This window comes from Leptodactylus fuscus, chromosome 5 (genome assembly GCF_031893055.1).
Source record: "Leptodactylus fuscus isolate aLepFus1 chromosome 5, aLepFus1.hap2, whole genome shotgun sequence".
Classification (NCBI taxonomy): domain Eukaryota; kingdom Metazoa; phylum Chordata; class Amphibia; order Anura; family Leptodactylidae; genus Leptodactylus; species Leptodactylus fuscus.
Genome location: NC_134269.1, coordinates 196,254,809 through 196,272,402, shown reverse-complemented (window position 1 = coordinate 196,272,402; position 17,594 = coordinate 196,254,809). Strand labels below are relative to the sequence as shown.

Genomic DNA, 17,594 nt, shown 5'->3' with positions numbered 1-17,594 from the left:
GAATCTCAGTTTCTATTAATATACAATCCTTGGTACAAAGTGCACAGTCACCAGTACCGTCTTCCAATATCCTGCCCAGTAAATACAGATTTCCCAGACTTCCTTGTATTGGTGTTGATTGTAAGCAGGCACATGGCTCGCTGCCACACCATTGTCTTAAATGCAAGTGAGCTGTGACTACTTCTCAGCATACCAGTCAGGTGAGCAGGTCATGGCTGTGACTAAGGTAACTGGCTGTAGGACCCAGAGGTAGCTGTCCTGCCTTAGGAATAACTGGTTTATAGTGTGACACACAAGGAGCCGGTGTGACGTCTGCATTCAACAGGTGCACTTTGAAAGAAGTGAAAAAGGAACTAGTCTGCCGGAGTTCACCACACACGAAGGACCTGCTCAGCCGTCTTGGGATTTTTCAGTAGAATTCTTGTGATAACCAACCCAAGGAACCAGGATTACAGAACCATTATGCTGACCAAGGATTCTGCTTGCTATCCCAATCTAGGAAGTCCTTGAGTAACTTTTTATTTCTTCACTTCTCATCTTGACTATACATGTAGAACAATGGCGTCAATTGTCACCGAGATCTGGGAGAGAGTCATCAGAGGTAGACGGAAAAAGGACGACGGCAAGCGAATTATTAAATCCAACTTGCTCTTCGAAGGCTCGAGATGGAAGGAGAATCCCAACAGTATTTATCAGACTAATGAAATTAAGACTACGAAGTATACGTTCCTTTCTTTTCTTCCCAAGAACCTCTTCGAACAATTTCATCGCTTTGCAAATTTGTACTTTGTGTTGCTGGCGGCTCTTAATTTTGTACCAGTGGTCAACGCCTTTCAACCTGCGATCGCCATTATTCCAATTTGTATCATTTTGGCTATCACCGCGATTAAGGATATATGGGAAGACTTCAGGAGATACAAGTCAGACAAGGAGATTAATAACATGCTATGCATGGTATACTGCAGGTAAATATTGGCTGTGGGAGTCTTTGATGTCTAGAAGATATGATATTTTACGTTGTACGGCGAGAAATTGTAGGGTTATTGGAATGGGCTTGAGTTTTTTTTAGTTTATAATGGCCGTTTCATACCTGGCGGAACTTGCTTTAGTGTACATAGAGGACACCTGCTTCTCAAATCTAAAAAATGAGACCCTTCAGATGCTGTGTGACGCTACGATATGCCTAACCAGATGGGCTGGGACTGGTAGATTTCCTATGTAAGTTGTCATCACCTTTTAGAAATCGAGATTTCCAATTTGAACTCGTTCTGAACTTTCAAGGCTCGCCATAAGAGCCGTGTGGTTACCCCGTATATAAAGAGGACTTGACATGTGTAGGCCCTAGTTTTTATTCGTCCGTCAACGTTGCCCATAATGGAATTGGTTGATGCTATAAAGGAGTCCGGTCTAGAATGGGACCTGTTCTATTATTTGCTCGCCTTGCAGTTTTTTCCCTTCTACTAAGATTCCAGGTATACAGTAGGATGACCCATGGTGCATTGTCTGGCCCAGAATTCCTTGATTTTAATTATTTTGTGAATTTCACGGATACATAATGTAGTAGAAATGGTTAATATCTTCATATCTACAGTATCCCTGCTCAATGCCGGGTTTGGTTGTTGTGCTCTTACAGAGAAGCTGTTGCTAAATGACACATAACACAAACATATATACCCGTGCGAGTCATAGCAGTTTGTCCAGTAACTGCACGGTCTGGTTTATTCCATACTTCATCATAAACGTAAGCTATTAGCAGGAATATTTCAAGAATTTCAGGTAAACACCTGTAACTACTAGACAACAAGGCATCTTGATGTTCATGGACAGGCACACATGGCTGGTGTGTAGCTGGTTAGTTAAAGGGGGGGTTCTACAATACTTGATACTAATTCTGTCAATTGGCTTATTTCAGGGTTCAGCAATACAATAACATTTTCACATTCATGTTACAATGAAAACATTCCCCAACTCCCCCCCAGCTCTACTGAACCAAAGGGTCTTTTTCCTAATGCCAACATGACCCGAGTGATCATTAGCTCAGATTATCTCCAATCCTTTTACGGTGTAAAGGACCAGAGATATCCCCTTGTTCTTCTGTATGAGCCCATACCTATAAGCCCATATCTACCTGCCATGCGTAATAGATACAGTATCAGAGGAGGGAATATAAATGCTTGTGTGAACAATCGCCGCCATGAAGAAAAGCGATATTAATTTAACATATGGATGGAAGTCTATGAACGTTAGAGATTTGCTAATATTGTTATCGGTGCTCATTGTACCAAAATATTTCATATAAAAGAAAATAATAATCGATACTCACGACTTCTGATCTAAGTCTGGATCTATAGTGCTATGGGGGGTTCTTAGGTCTTGTAGGAAATGAAATAGCCAAGACCAGTTGCCTGTCATTTGATCATTCCCATTGCATAGAAAGGCCTTCCATGACAAGCTACAGGATCCCTCCATGTATATACCCCTGGACCTCCACCAATATCATTTTTTCAATATATAATGGGATAGGAACGGGATGGCAACTAATTTCATTTTTTTTTTTTAATCTTTTTTTTTTTCTTGGACAAGTTGTACAAAAATCTCAGCCGCCATTTTTTTTCTGGGCAGTTTAGAAAACCACAATGAGTCGCTAAGATATGTGACGTACCGTAAGTACGTAGTCTAAACAGCAACTTAAAAACAGCAGTAATATCAACCCACACCGGCTCCAGCCTTTTTATATATATATATATATATATATATATATATATATATATATATATATATATGTTTGTAATTTATAATATATTAAAATGTATTATATTTTATATAATATATATTATATTTCCAGTTATTTAGTAATAATTGTGTACTTGTGGTTTTCTATCTATTTATGAACTTTCTATTCATGTTACATATTATATAGAACAATACATGTCCATCAAAATCTAAAAGCCCATATAAAAATGATCCTACAATGTAGTAACTGGATACAGGTTTAATAGTGTACCTTGAATAACCTCTTGACAGTCAGCCGCCCCTCTATATGAACCTTGTTAATGTTATAGGGACCTAATAAGTTCATATTAATAAGGTTGACTCAGTCCGTCCCTGACTAGTGTATCATCTTAGGCCATTGCTGAGTATTATAGGAGCTTTACAGAACACTCTATCAGGCGACGTTAGTCCCTACTTAAGACATTGTGTGGTCACCTTGTAAGTATATAATCTATTGACTACAAGAAATAATTGTGCAATGAGTGTAGCCTGGCAGAGCATGCTGAGTTACCCTACATCTGGTGACTCGTACTCGTACGATATTACGCGAGGAAGTATGTACAACGGCAATAGTCATCTTGAGCAATATTATCCTTACAGGCACTCCACAATTACAGAGCGAGCTATTAATACATATATATATTCTGTAAGTGGAATAGGAAATGATCCAGGCAAATCATCATCGATTTTAATAGTTCATAATTGCTCATTCATTTGCTTCCCTGTAGATGTGGAATATTGTCATCCCGGTTGCTTCATTGTTGGGTGAACATGTCATAGAAATGAATGTCTGAATTACTGCGGTGCCACTTAGGGATCTCCACATTAACCACTTGATTTCTCTGTAATTTAACTTTGATATGTTGAGTTTTCTGCTCCATTTCTCAATATTGTATTTTCTATGCAAGAGTAAGGCCTGGTTCACATCTGCTTTTGGGTTTCCGTTTGGGGACCCCCTGAACGAAAACCTATACTCCGATAAACCTATACACCTATACCGTACGGAAACCACACGGACCCCATTATAATTCTATAAACTAAATAAATAAAATGTTACCCTCAAAAAAGTGAGCCATACCTATAGCGGTTGGTAATCGACCATTGACAAGTCTGGCTCATCATCGATGGCCGATTACCAACCGCTATAGGTATGGCTCACTTGCATATAGCTATGTATGGACATGTCTATATTCATGGACTCCTACATAAAGATTAGAAGGTGGTCCATGAGTAAACAAACACAAAGCCACCATATAGTAGGGTCCTCGAAATCCCGTTCCAAGGATTACCTTGTAATGTAGTGCGCATTGCGTTTCTGCGGTCTCCCATCTGAAATGAATTAGCTTTCTTCATTAACCCCGACAAACCCCTTTAATCATAATTAAAAATATGACTCCATATAAATCATTGAAATGTTGTTTACCGATGTTTATCAGGGTTGATTTACAGCTTCATTAATACGTAATTATAGATATAAGCCCTCAAGGTCTGTGTACACATTCCAAAAATAAAACGTTCGTGTCTTTCCACCAGCTGCACTTCAATATATATTACCGATAAATACCTGAAAAAAGAGGCCGATTACTGAGAAATGCTCAGGGAAAATAAATAGGAAATTTGATAAGAACCTGCAAGTAACATTTCTGCTTTCCCACGTCTCAAGCTGCAAGGGTGTGTGTTACTTTGAGCGGAGCAGGTATTATTAGACTCCACAGAGAGTGCGCCATTTCTCAAGCTTTTCTCTACATTGCTTTTTACGACACCGTACAACATGACTAGAGGGAATTGCTACTAATGCTAAACCTAATATATGAAGTTAGGGGTGATTTGTGTTCTTCTAAGCCGCCAGTGTCTTATTAGGACTGCACTGTGTATAATATATGCTGTACGAGTGTGTGTGTGTGTGTATATATATATATATATATATATATATATATATATATATATATATATATATATATATATATATATTATGCTTGTTAGACAGATTTTGTTATGCCCTTGTCTACAATGAAAAATTACAAAAAACCACCAGGTAAACAAGTTTAAGCAAAAATAGAAAAAGGTTTTATTACATAAAATCCACATATAACAATACAACATATAACATACAAAATATATAGAAAAAATGGAGGAGGCAACGGAGTTACCCAATGAAATAGGAGTGAGATTGTGCCCCTATTATCACATGCACTATGTTTATATTTATATATATTTTTAAAAAATATACATCACATTTTGGCTATTTATACTACTATCAGGCATATGCACTAAGATTCTATATACATGTGAACTGAGTAGTATTACTTCAGTGTGCATCTTGTATTAAGATCTACATACACGTATTTGTCATTTGTATCGAGTTGGTTGCTCAGTTTGTATGCAAGTGTTTACTTAGTGGCCATTTTGTTTGAGTCTTTACTCATAACATTTTGGCCTCTTGGGGATTAAACAGTCTGCTGACAAATCTTTCCAGTAAACATACCTATTGTTATCCTATGTGCATACAAGCGCAGTGGTGGTGTTTTAGTGTGGCCTGTATATTCAGCTTTATATATACGCTTCAATCGCTATAGGTTTGGCTGGTCGCGCATCGATTTTTTGATTGTGCGCATGCGCAAATTTGGCGGCCATTTTGCTTGAGTCTTTATATGAACATTTTTTCCTCTTGTGGATTGTATTACCTATTTGCGCATGCGCATTTGCTAGCGACGCGGCCGTCTCATGAAGACGCTACTAATTAGGTATGTGGCCTGATGTATGGACCATACAGGTTTATGGAACACAGCTGAATGTCATTTTTTAAACTATATATATCCCATGATATCTAGCTTTAGTATCCCTTGACAAAGCCCTAGCGGGCGAAACGCGCGTCGGGTGTGGAGTGGTCTGGGACATTTGGCCTTGTGGCCTACACGGTCTGTATGCTAATACCATTGCAGTAAAGTATTTTTTGCATCACTCATGGGCCTATATGTTTACCATATCTCTGTAGGAGGGTTACAATTGTGGCATGTCATTTCTGCTATTATAGCTACATATTTAGTCTTGTTACGCTACATTTGTTATATATCCACTGCTCTATATATATCTTTGGGCCTATGATCCTGCTAAATATATTCATTTATCTTTTATGGGCATACTTTCCACCTTTCCCATTCTCACTCCTATTTCATTGGGTAACTCCGTTGCCTCCTCCATTTTTTCTATATATTTTGTATGTTATATGTTGTATTGTTATATGTGGATTTTATGTAATAAAACCTTTTTCTATTTTTGCTTAAACTTGTTTACCTGGTGGTTTTTTGTAATTTTTCACTTAACTACACCAGAGATTGTACCTATTCATGGTATATGTTTACTTAGCTTGTCTACAATGAACTGCACATAGACCCACAGTGATGTTACATATTATATATCAGGTTCTATACATGATCTGAGTGAAAAAAAAAAAAAATGCAGCATGTACTATATCAGTCTTGCAGAGGACTTGGAGACCACCTCCAAGATGGTCTCCTCTGCTGAAATACAGACCTCAGATGAAAAAATATCTCATTGTAGACTCCTCTGTAAACTTCATGTACTCAGGGGAGGGCATGGGCAAGGTGGTGTAGCCGTCACTCTAGGCCCTGGACATTGAAGGCACCCCATAAACTTCATACACTCTGGGTAGGGCATGGCCAAGGTGGTGTCGTAGTCACTACTAGGCCCTAAACATTGAAGGCACCTCATAAACTTCATTTACTTAGGGAAGGGCAAGGCCAAGGTGGTGTAACCATCACTACAAGACCCTGGACATTGAAGGCACCCCAAAAATTTCATATACTTAAAGGAGGGCATGGCCAAGGTGGTGTAGCTGTCACTACTAGGCCCTGGACATTGAAGCCACCCCATAAACTTCATATACTCAGGGTAGGGTATGGCCAAGGTGGTGTCGCAGTCACTACTACGCCCTAGACATTGAAGGCACCCCATAAACTTCATTTACTCAAGGGAGGGCATGGCCAAGGTGGTGTAGCCATCACTACTAGGCCCTGGACATAAAAGCCACCCCATAACCTATACCACTATTCTAAGGGGGAGTGGAGCGCAATCTGGCACGTATACACATGCCGGCAGATGATGTGCTCAGAATACTCCCGCGTTATTTTGCGGCCGTGATTTTGCCGCAAAATAACACGGCGTATATGATCCAGGCTCCCATGAAATGAATGGGAACATTTTGAGTGCATCATCTGCCGGCACATGTATATGTGCCAGATTGCGCTCCACTTTCCTCCGTGTGAACTTACCCTAAGGACACAAAGTAGGTAGAGACCCCATACTGAGTTTGTATTCGGTAGCAGGAACTTCAAGTTATGCTTCTGATTATACTGTAATGGGGCACTGCCTCCATAAGATTACCACTTTCAAGCATTCTTACAAAATATATGGTGAAATATCTTAGAACACAAGCTCATTTCAAGTTAAGGAATGGAGTGTATTTACAAAGTTGCTCAACATTTATCTTGACTACTTCCTTATGTAAACTGCTAAGATATGTTCACCTTTGAACACTACTTATCTTAGTAGAAGCCAGGAAGAGTTTGATAAAGATATATATATATATATATATATATATATATATATATATATATATATATATATATATATATATATATGGCCTCCAGAGCATTGAAGCCTGGACTAAAGAGTCTCTGTCCAAGAGAGACAAGAGACCCTTTGTATTTATGTAGAGTCTTGTCTTTTCAGAGACTTTGAAGAACCATCTCCACCTTCTAAATACTGATAGTTAAAACTACCCTAACATAAGTCCAAGTCCTAAATTAAGTGATTTTTATTCCGTACATCTTTGGTTCGAGGTATATGGAGTACAGGTAACACTTAAACAGTTAAAGGCAAAGAATTTCTAGGAGAGTTCATATGTCTATAGGTAATCCTTCTATATGATGACATGAATATCCATGCTAAACACTCTTAATAAAAGCCAGGATTAGCCTACAAAGGCTTCCTTTAAAAGACCTACTGTCTGCAAGTAGTTGTCAGCAAGGACCAGCCAGACAAGAAAAATAGAGTCAAGATTAGTGGTCATCCAACAAAACTTGCTCTATTTATATATCAACAGTATGTAGGGAATTCTCCAGTAAATAGTCTATTTACAGATAACAATCCATGGGATTCCTAATGCTGGCATTCCCACAGTGTCATCGACCATGACTGGTTCAATAAACTTTAAGGCCAGGGCTCTACGTTGCAACAAAGCCATGATTTGACTGCAAAAAATGAAGCATTGTTTCGTCACTGCAAAGTGGTTGGGAATCTGGCTAAATCCATCCACACATTGCAGAAAAATATCTGCAGCGGAAATGCTGCGATTTCAAAAACAGTCACGTTTTTGTAAATCGCAGCATGTCTATTATACCTATTGTTTTCCATATAAACCTCTGCAGACTACAAGGTGAAAAGTGCTGTGGAAAAAAATGTGATGTGTTTCTGCTGCGGTCTTTTCCACAGCGCTCTTTGGCTGCAGCTCTCTATGTGGGACTTTAGCCTAAAACCTGTTTTTGTTTTTTAAACCTATTCTGAGACCAGAATAACTACAAATAACCACTGTGGGGATGGTAGCTCAGTAGCAGTGGTGGTGCAGAGCCAACCAGTCAGAGACAGGGACACAAAACTGTAACCAAACAGGTTTATTTAGATGAACAGCAAAAATAAATAAACCTTTACTTCAGGTAAAAGAATGAGAAACCAAGACCCTGCTCGTCCGAGCTCTCAGTAAACAATAGTACTAACTGTACGTGGGTCTTACTATCAACCACACGAGTAAACAAAAATGGCGCAATACATTCTCAGCAGACTTCAAATATAACAGGACAGACCTAGGCACCTCCTTTCGCTCCCAGGATCTGCCCTGAAGTGTAGGCTCTGCAGTATTTTATGGGCCAGGAATGAGCCCAGGACCCATATCTGTGGCTGAGGCCTTCTCAAGATCTACCCTAAACCACACATAAGTCAGGGAGCTTGGGGATATATATTGTGACACCAGTAGGGTTGAGCCGATCCTGACTTTTCAGGATCGATTTTAAAATCCAATTTCCGATCATTTTTCATTCGAACCCGATCTCGATCTCAATTTCAATCCCTATGCAAGTCAATGGGATTTTTTTTTATTAATCGGAGATCGGATTTTAAAAGCAATCCTATTCACTATACAGCATGAAATCTAAGAATTGTCAGAATCCACGCTGTGTAGTGAATCACTAAGTAGCCAGAGGATTTTTTTTTTAATTCTCTGGCTACTTAGTCCCCCCTGGTGTCCACTTACCTCTAGAGATGGCTGCTCCTCCTTCTTCTTGTCCTCGCTGCCGGTCCTCGCTGCAGTCTTCTTGACGTGACGTCTCCCCGCCCTGTACCCGCCCACACTCTCCTAACCTGACAGGGAGGGGGCCGCGAGGCAAAGAAGACTGCAGCTGGACCGGCAGCGAGGACAAGAAGAAGGAGGAGCAGCCATCTCTAGAGGTAAGTAGCTACGAGACATGTTAGTTTAGCCTCCCATTAGAATGAATGAAAGTGTGAAGGCATTGTGGGAAATACTACCGATCCCACATAAAAAGATCGTGTTCGGAATTCTGAACACGATCGCTCAACTCTAGACACCAGCACTCTGCCTGTCCCCTTCTCACACCACCCACAGTTATTAGTAGGTAGTTTTACAATAATACAGTCGCTGAGTCTGGATGATAAATCTGGTGTATCTTTCGATTATCTATTCGTTTGTTCCACCTATCAGTTAGTTTGATTTTGGCCAAAATTTTTGGTCTAAATGCTGGCACACTACTGAAAAGAATCATTATGAAAATGCAGTCTCTAACGTTTTGGCAAATTCTTATCAAGGTCGAGAGTTACAGCCACAAAAGTTGATCTTCCCCTATGTATGTTTTTGTGGCCAGGCTGGATTAACACCTATGCCCGGTTTCCGTTTGGGAATTCCATCCCCCATTCCGCTCGACAAATGCAGAGAAAAAAGTCCTGCTTTTTTTCGGGCAGGTAACCGGTTTTTAATTGGATTGGGTTTCCATTTTACGGGTCCCCAAGTCAGGTGTGAACGTAGTGTCACTTGGTTGCAATGTTGTTAAAAAAGTTGGATTTCCAGTTGGCATGGTGTAATTTGAGTCCGCTTACCTAAACATTGTTGAGTGTTCTACTGACGTGCCTATGAGGATTGGTTATTAATGTTTTACATGTACAGCACTATAGAATTAAAAGTGCTCAAAGATTAATTAAAAATTAATAAATAGAGATGAGCGAACAGTGTTCTATCGAACACATGTTCGATCGGATATCAGGGTGTTCGCCATGTTCGAATCGAATCGAACACCACGTGGTAAAGTGCGCCAAAATTCGATTCCCCTCCCACCTTCCCTGGCGCCTTTTTTGCACCAATAACAGCGCAGGGGAGGTGGGACAGGAACTACGACACTGGGGGCATTGAAAAAAATTGGAAAAAGTCATTGGCTGCCGAAATCAGGTGACCTCCATTTTAGACGAATAGTGGATTTCAAATCCGGGTCATATGAGAATGTGAACTTTGTGACTATGAGACAGGGATAGCTGTACAGGCAGGGATAGCTAGGGATAACCTTTATTTAGGGGGGAATGTTATTAAAAATAACTTTTTGGGGCTCTATCGGGTGTGTAATTGTGATTTTTGTGAGATAAACTTTTTCCCATAGGGATGCATTGGCCAGCGCTGATTGGCCGAATTCCGTACTCTGGCCAATCAGTGCTGGCCAATGCATTCTATTAGCTTGATGAAGCAGAGTGTGCACAAGGGTTCAAGCGCACCCTCGGCTCTGATGTAGCAGAGCCGAGGCTGCACAAGGGTTCAAGCGCACCCTCGGCTCTGATGTAGGAGAGCCGAGGGTGCACTTGAACCCTTGTGCAGCCTCGGCTCTGCTACATCAGAGCCGAGGGTGCGCTTGAACCCTTGTGCACACTCTGCTTCATCAAGCTAATAGAATGCATTGGCCAGCGCTGATTGGCCAATGTATTCTATTAGCCTGATGAAGTAGAGCTGAATGTGTGTGCTAAGCACACACATTCAGCTCTACTTCATCGGGCTAATAGAATGCATTGGCCAGCGCTGATTGGCCAGAGTACGGAACTCGACCAATCAGCGCTGGCTCTGCTGGAGGAGGCGGAGTCTAAGATCGCTCCACACCAGTCTCCATTCAGGTCCGACCTTAGACTCCGCCTCCTCCGGCAGAGCCAGCGCTGATTGGCCGAAGGCTGGCCAATGCATTCCTATGCGAATGCAGAGACTTAGCAGTGCTGAGTCAGTTTTGCTCAACTACACATCTGATGCACACTCGGCACTGCTACATCAGATGTAGCAATCTGATGTAGCAGAGCCGAGGGTGCACTAGAACCCCTGTGCAAACTCAGTTCACGCTAATAGAATGCATTGGCCAGCGCTGATTGGCCAATGCATTCTATTAGCCCGATGAAGTAGAGCTGAATGTGTGTGCTAAGCACACACATTCAGCACTGCTTCATCACGCCAATACAATGCATTAGCCAGTGCTGATTGGCCAGAGTACGGAATTCGGCCAATCAGCGCTGGCTCTGCTGGAGGAGGCGGAGTCTAAGGTCGGACCTGAATGGAGACTGGTGTGGAGCGATCTTAGACTCCGCCTCCTCCAGCAGAGCCAGCGCTGATTGGTCGAGTTCCGTACTCTGGCCAATCAGCGCTGGCCAATGCATTCTATTAGCCCGATGAAGTAGAGCTGAATGTGTGTGCTTAGCACACACATTCAGCTCTACTTCATCAGGCTAATAGAATACATTGGCCAATCAGCGCTGGCCAATGCATTCTATTAGCTTGATGAAGCAGAGTGTGCACAAGGGTTCAAGCGCACCCTCGGCTCTGATGTAGCAGAGCCGAGGCTGCACAAGGGTTCAAGTGCACCCTCGGCTCTCCTACATCAGAGCCGAGGGTGCGCTTGAACCCTTGTGCAGCCTCGGCTCTGCTACATCAGAGCCGAGGGTGCGCTTGAACCCTTGTGCACACTCTGCTTCATCAAGCTAATAGAATGCATTGGCCAGCACTGATTGGCCAGAGTACGGAACTCGACCAATCAGCGCTGGCTCTGCTGGAGGAGGCGGAGTCTAAGATCGCTCCACACCAGTCTCCATTCAGGTCCGACCTTAGACTCCGCCTCCTCCAGCAGAGCCAGCGCTGATTGGCCGAATTCCGTACTCTGGCCAATCAGCACTGGCTAATGCATTGTATTGGCTTGATGAAGCAGTGCTGAATGTGTGTGCTTAGCACACACATTCAGCTCTACTTCATCGGGCTAATAGAATGCATTGGCCAATCAGCGCTGGCCAATGCATTCTATTAGCGTGAACTGAGTTTGCACAGGGGTTCTAGTGCACCCTCGGCTCTGCTACATCAGATTGCTACATCTGATGTAGCAGTGCCGAGTGTGCATCAGATGTGTAGTTGAGCAAAACTGACTCAGCACTGCTAAGTCTGCATTCGCATAGGAATGCATTGGCCAGCCTTCGGCCAATCAGCGCTGGCTCTGCCGGAGGAGGCGGAGTCTAAGGTCGGACCTGAATGGAAACTGGTGTGGAGCGATCTTAGACTCCGCCTCCTCCAGCAGAGCCAGCGCTGATTGGCCGAATTCCGTACTCTGGCCAATCAGCACTGGCTAATGCATTGTATTGGCTTGATGAAGCAGTGCTGAATGTGTGTGCTTAGCACACACATTCAGCTCTACTTCATCGGGCTAATAGAATGCATTGGCCAATCAGCGCTGGCCAATGCATTCTATTAGCGTGAACTGAGTTTGCACAGGGGTTCTAGTGCACCCTCGGCTCTGCTACATCAGATTGCTACATCTGATGTAGCAGTGCCGAGTGTGCATCAGATGTGTAGTTGAGCAAAACTGACTCAGCACTGCTAAGTCTGCATTCGCATAGGAATGCATTGGCCAGCCTTCGGCCAATCAGCGCTGGCTCTGCCGGAGGAGGCGGAGTCTAAGGTCGGACCTGAATGGAGACTGGTGTGGAGCTATCTTAGACTCCGCCTCCTCCAGCAGAGCCAGCGCTGATTGGTCGAGTTCCGTACTCTGGCCAATCAGCACTGGCCAATGCATTTCTATGGGGAAAAGTTAGCTTGCGAAAATCGCAAACTGACAGGGATTTCCATGAAATAAAGTGACTTTTATGCCCCCAGACATGCTTCCCCTGCTGTCCCAGTGTCATTCCAGGGTGTTGGTATCATTTCCTGGGGTGTCATAGTGGACTTGGTGACCCTCCAGACACGAATTTGGGTTTCCCCCTTAACGAGTTTATGTTCCCCATAGACTATAATGGGGTTCGAAACCCATTCGAACACTCGAACAGTGAGCGGCTGTTCGAATCGAATTTCGAACCTCGAACATTTTAGTGTTCGCTCATCTCTATTAATAAATTAATAAAAAATTGCCCTATTAACGAACAGGAGCTAATGAATGAACAGGACAATATTTACAGTGATGACATCACATGTCCACTAATCTGTTTGGATAAGTTTTAATGTTATTTTATTTGTATTTTATTTAGTGTTTTTTTTTTTATTTTAATAATTTCAATAGAGAGACCTCCAGTAAATTAACTAGTTTCTTAACGTTACAAAAATACAGAGAATCTTATTAACTAGGGAGAACTTGTCTCCTCGCAGGCACTCGGCAATGCATCAAAACTATCATGGCCACTTTGCTAAATACAGGATATAAATCACATCTGAAAACCCTTGTAGATCTTCACATTTCGTCAGTCAATCCTCGGTTTTTAACACATTTGAATTGACAACTTAATAGGTATTAAAGAGATGAGGCAGATTTTAGGTGCTGTTTTCCCACATTTGTAACTTGTAAGTTTAGTTAGTCGCACCACGGAGCCTCCGATACGTTCGAATTAATAATGCTCTGGTGTAAATGGAAAATGAAGCCGAGAGTGTGACATTATGCTGAGTAGCATTAGAGCAGACACAAATCCGTTGCAGATTTAAAGGGGTTGTCCAGGTTGGAGGTGGGAAAAAAATACTCACCTGTCCCTGGTGCTCTGGTGCCTCCCCACACAGTCCAGTCCTGCAGCTCTGTTCCTGTCTTCTGGGAGACGTACCCACCATAAGTGACCTCTGAGGCCAATCAGTGGCCTCACCAGAAGGGAACGGGGATGCCACAGCTGATGAAAATTTCTGTAGCAATAAGGTAACCAAGCTGCAGGACCAGATAAACCTGGGAGGACATATGGAGTAGTGGGACAGGTTGAGTATATTTTTTGTTTTTTGGGCAAGCCGCCTCAAATCCGGCCCAAAAAAACGACTAGCCATGACTGGATGCTGGTGCAGTGCATACAGTACATTGGCATCCAGTCATGGCATTCCGCTCTGGATTAGGCCCAAATGAATGGACCTAGTCAGGAGGGAGTGTCGAGCCATGGATGTCCGCCTGAAGAAAGGGCATGTTGCTTCAAACAACCAATTGAATTCAATGGGAGGCGTTTTTTTGAGCCGGATTTTGCCACGGAATCCGTGTCAAAATCCAGGCCAAAAACACCTGTGTGAACGCAGCCTTAGGGTATGTTCACATAGTTTTTTGCAGACAGAATTTGATGCGGAATCTGCCTCAAAATCTGCCTGAAAAAAGGCTCCCATTCATTTCAATCGGAGCCGCTCGCTATTTTTTTCAGCTAGCGGGAAAAAGAAGTGACATGCCCTATCTTCCTGAGGATTCTGATCTGACTCAGCCACGGTGTCCGCGGAGCGAGACTCACTCCCAAATAGGCCAACTCATTTGGGCCTAATCAGGAGCAGGAGTTTTTGCCGTGTGAACTAGCCCTTATGGTAAGGCTGTATGCAGTGAAAAACACAACAAAAAACACATTGGGAAAATGATGTTGAGGTACACACTTGGTGCAAGGCCGTTTCTTGAGCCAAATATGCTCCTCATGCCCCTATCCGCAGCTTACTCTCCACATTCTGGAAAATGTAGAGCGGGCCACACCAACTTGAATTAATTTACTAAATTCATTTGGTGGTGTGAGATAGAATGGAAATCTATGCCAGTTCTTACCTGGTTCCGGAGCTTCCAACAGATTAACGAAGAGGCCACAGCCCCTGTGCAATTTTGGCTATTTATTAAGACTGGTGTACCATATGCCAGTCTTAATAAATTTGCCCCACTGAGTCTTTGTCCAGGGTATTTTCATTCCTCTTTGGTTTTTCCCACTATTAAATCTATAGGTAAAATGGTATTGTAAAACTAAGGGTAAGTTCAGATGGAGTTTTTTGGTCAGGATTTTGAGGCCATATTCGTATTCAATGGGAGCCGCTCAGGAGTTTTTTCCGGGAGCCGGCTTATTCCGGAAAAAGAATTGTGATGCTCATTTTTCAGGTTGTTTCACCTCGCGATTCGGCCTGAAGACACTCCCTCCTCCAGACTAAGCCCATTCATTGGGCCTAATCCGGAGCGGAGTGCGCGGCTGGATGCCGGTGCAGTGCTCCGGCTTTCAGTCGCAGCTACACAGCTTTTGGTCCGGAACCTGAGGTGGCCTCCACTTCAGGTTCCGGACCAAAAAACTTGGTCTGAACTTACCCTCGGTGTTCTTTGCACTGCACTTCTGCAACATAGGGCTTTAGCCTGAGACATATTTTCATGTACTAGAAGCAAACAATGAAAATTCCCATTAATTGACTGTAAGCACAAACCCTGAACACCATGCAAAAGGTATATTAGAAAATTGTACAACGTGTCATCGCGCAAAGAATGACCTTTGTTAAAACTTTAAAATCACGTTAAATAATTGCATGTATAATATTTATGGAACGGCTTGTTCCCTTAGTACTCTTTAATCTGGTATTTTATTATAAATGTATTTAATTCTGTGCAGAACAGCCTGGATAATTAAAAAAAAAAAAAAAATGAAGGAAGTCCTAGAAAAATTACCATAGAAAAGATCATCTTTACATGGGGGGACGTTCTAAATGGAAGCAAAGTTTAAACACTCCCAAGAAGTCTCCATAGGATTAATTAAAGGAACGAGACGTTTGCTTGGGCTAAAAACACAGGAAAGACATGGAAATCTCAGTGGAAGTGAAATGAGGCATAGAGGAGATCAAAAATAGGGCGATGTACGAATGTATTGTTCTGATTAAAAAAAAGCTTTCAGTTTTTCTAAGATCATTATTACAGATCATTAAGGAAATGCTTTGAATTAACTCATTTTATCAGTTTTTTTATATTAATCGGAGCACAAAATATTCGGCAATTGGGTTAGTCAATTTTAATTTATGTATTTTTCTAGTTTACCTTTTATCGTGAATTTTCAATTGGTTGTCTCTAGAGATGAGCGAGTAGTATTCGATGGAATACCTCCCCGCATAGGAATGCGTGTAATTGACCGAACACCAAGGGGTTACACGCATCGAATCCTCAAATTGTTTAACCCCTTGGTGTTCGGCCGATTACACGCATTCCTATGCCGGTGAGGTATTCAATTGAATACTACTCGCTCATCACTAGTTGTCTCATCTTGTCAACTCCAAGGGGTTAAACGCATTGAATCTTTGAAGCGTTTAACCCCTTGGTGTTTGGTTTGGCCGATTATACGCATTCCTATGCCGGAGAGGTATTCGATGAATACTATTCACTCAACACTAGTTGCAGTACAAAATCTGGAGCTGGGCCCTCACCTATTGTGCGTGATTTATATTACTGATGTCTTCTTAGGCCAGCTGCAGATGACCGTGCTGAAACCAGACTGCCATGATTTAAAAGCATGGGCTGCACATGGGTACATGGGATGGCAGCTGTGTGCGGCCCGTGCACGGGCCGTGCTCCTTTCATTAACTGATTAGGAGCCACGGAAGCACGAGCCACAAAAAAGGACAGGAACAGGATCTGTCTAGAGATGAGCGAACACTGTTCGGAACAGCCGTTCCGAACAGCACGCTCACAGCAAGCTCCCATAGAAATGAATGGAAGCGGCCGGCATGCGGGGGGTTAAGCGGCCGGCCGCCGGCAAAGTCTGCGTGCCAGGTGCTTCCATTCATTTCTATGGGAGCGTGCTGTTCGTATCGACTGATCCGAACAGTGTTCACTCATCTCTAGATCTGTCCTATCTGTTGCGGTCCGGACCGTCACCCACACACGGGATTGTGAAAATTATGATCTTGTGTACGGACCCATAGAAAACAATGGGTCAGTGTTCTATCCATGAAATACACAGATAGCACACTGACCCACGCCACGGTCATCTGCAACCGGCCTTACGTGGTAGCCCCTTTCATCATCCATACATTTTTTTTCTAATTTTTTTTGTTTCACTCTGCATTACGAGTTACACAATGGTATCATTGTATGTGAAGGTATGTGTATTATTTTATGTGTAACGTACATGTGCAGATTGATATATGTGTGTCTTTGGGATTAATGTCTTCACATAAAAAGAGAATCCTTTGTTACATTTTGGCTACTTTGTAACAAGAATAATAATTTCCTTTAATAATGATATATTGCGGTAACCACATACGCTGCAAATTAAACTTAAGTGAATGTCATAGAAAATCTTTGTTTGCAATTATTCTGTGCTATCCCTGCCAGGTAGTAGAGCAATATACGGAATAATTGGCCTCGGGGTGACACAACTAGATAATACATTTAGTTGCCTCAGCAATACACATGCTTGGGCTCTTACTAATATATGCCAATATGTTAAAAATGGATTTTAGTGCATAATAATCATCTAAGAAGAGGTCTTTAAATGTG

The 17,594-nt window shown here is 42.3% G+C and overlaps 1 protein-coding gene across 1 annotated transcript in view; it reads left to right on the top strand.

Moving 5' to 3' along the window:
- Positions 1–234: 234 nt before the first annotated feature.
- Positions 235–17,594, top strand: part of ATP10B (ATPase phospholipid transporting 10B (putative)) — a 78,171-nt gene continuing 60,811 nt past the window's right edge. Inside the window, exon 1 of the mRNA XM_075275004.1 lies at positions 235–965. Within this exon, the coding sequence (XP_075131105.1) occupies positions 559–965 (407 nt within the window). The 5' untranslated portion in view covers positions 235–558. The remainder of the gene's footprint in view (positions 966–17,594) is intronic.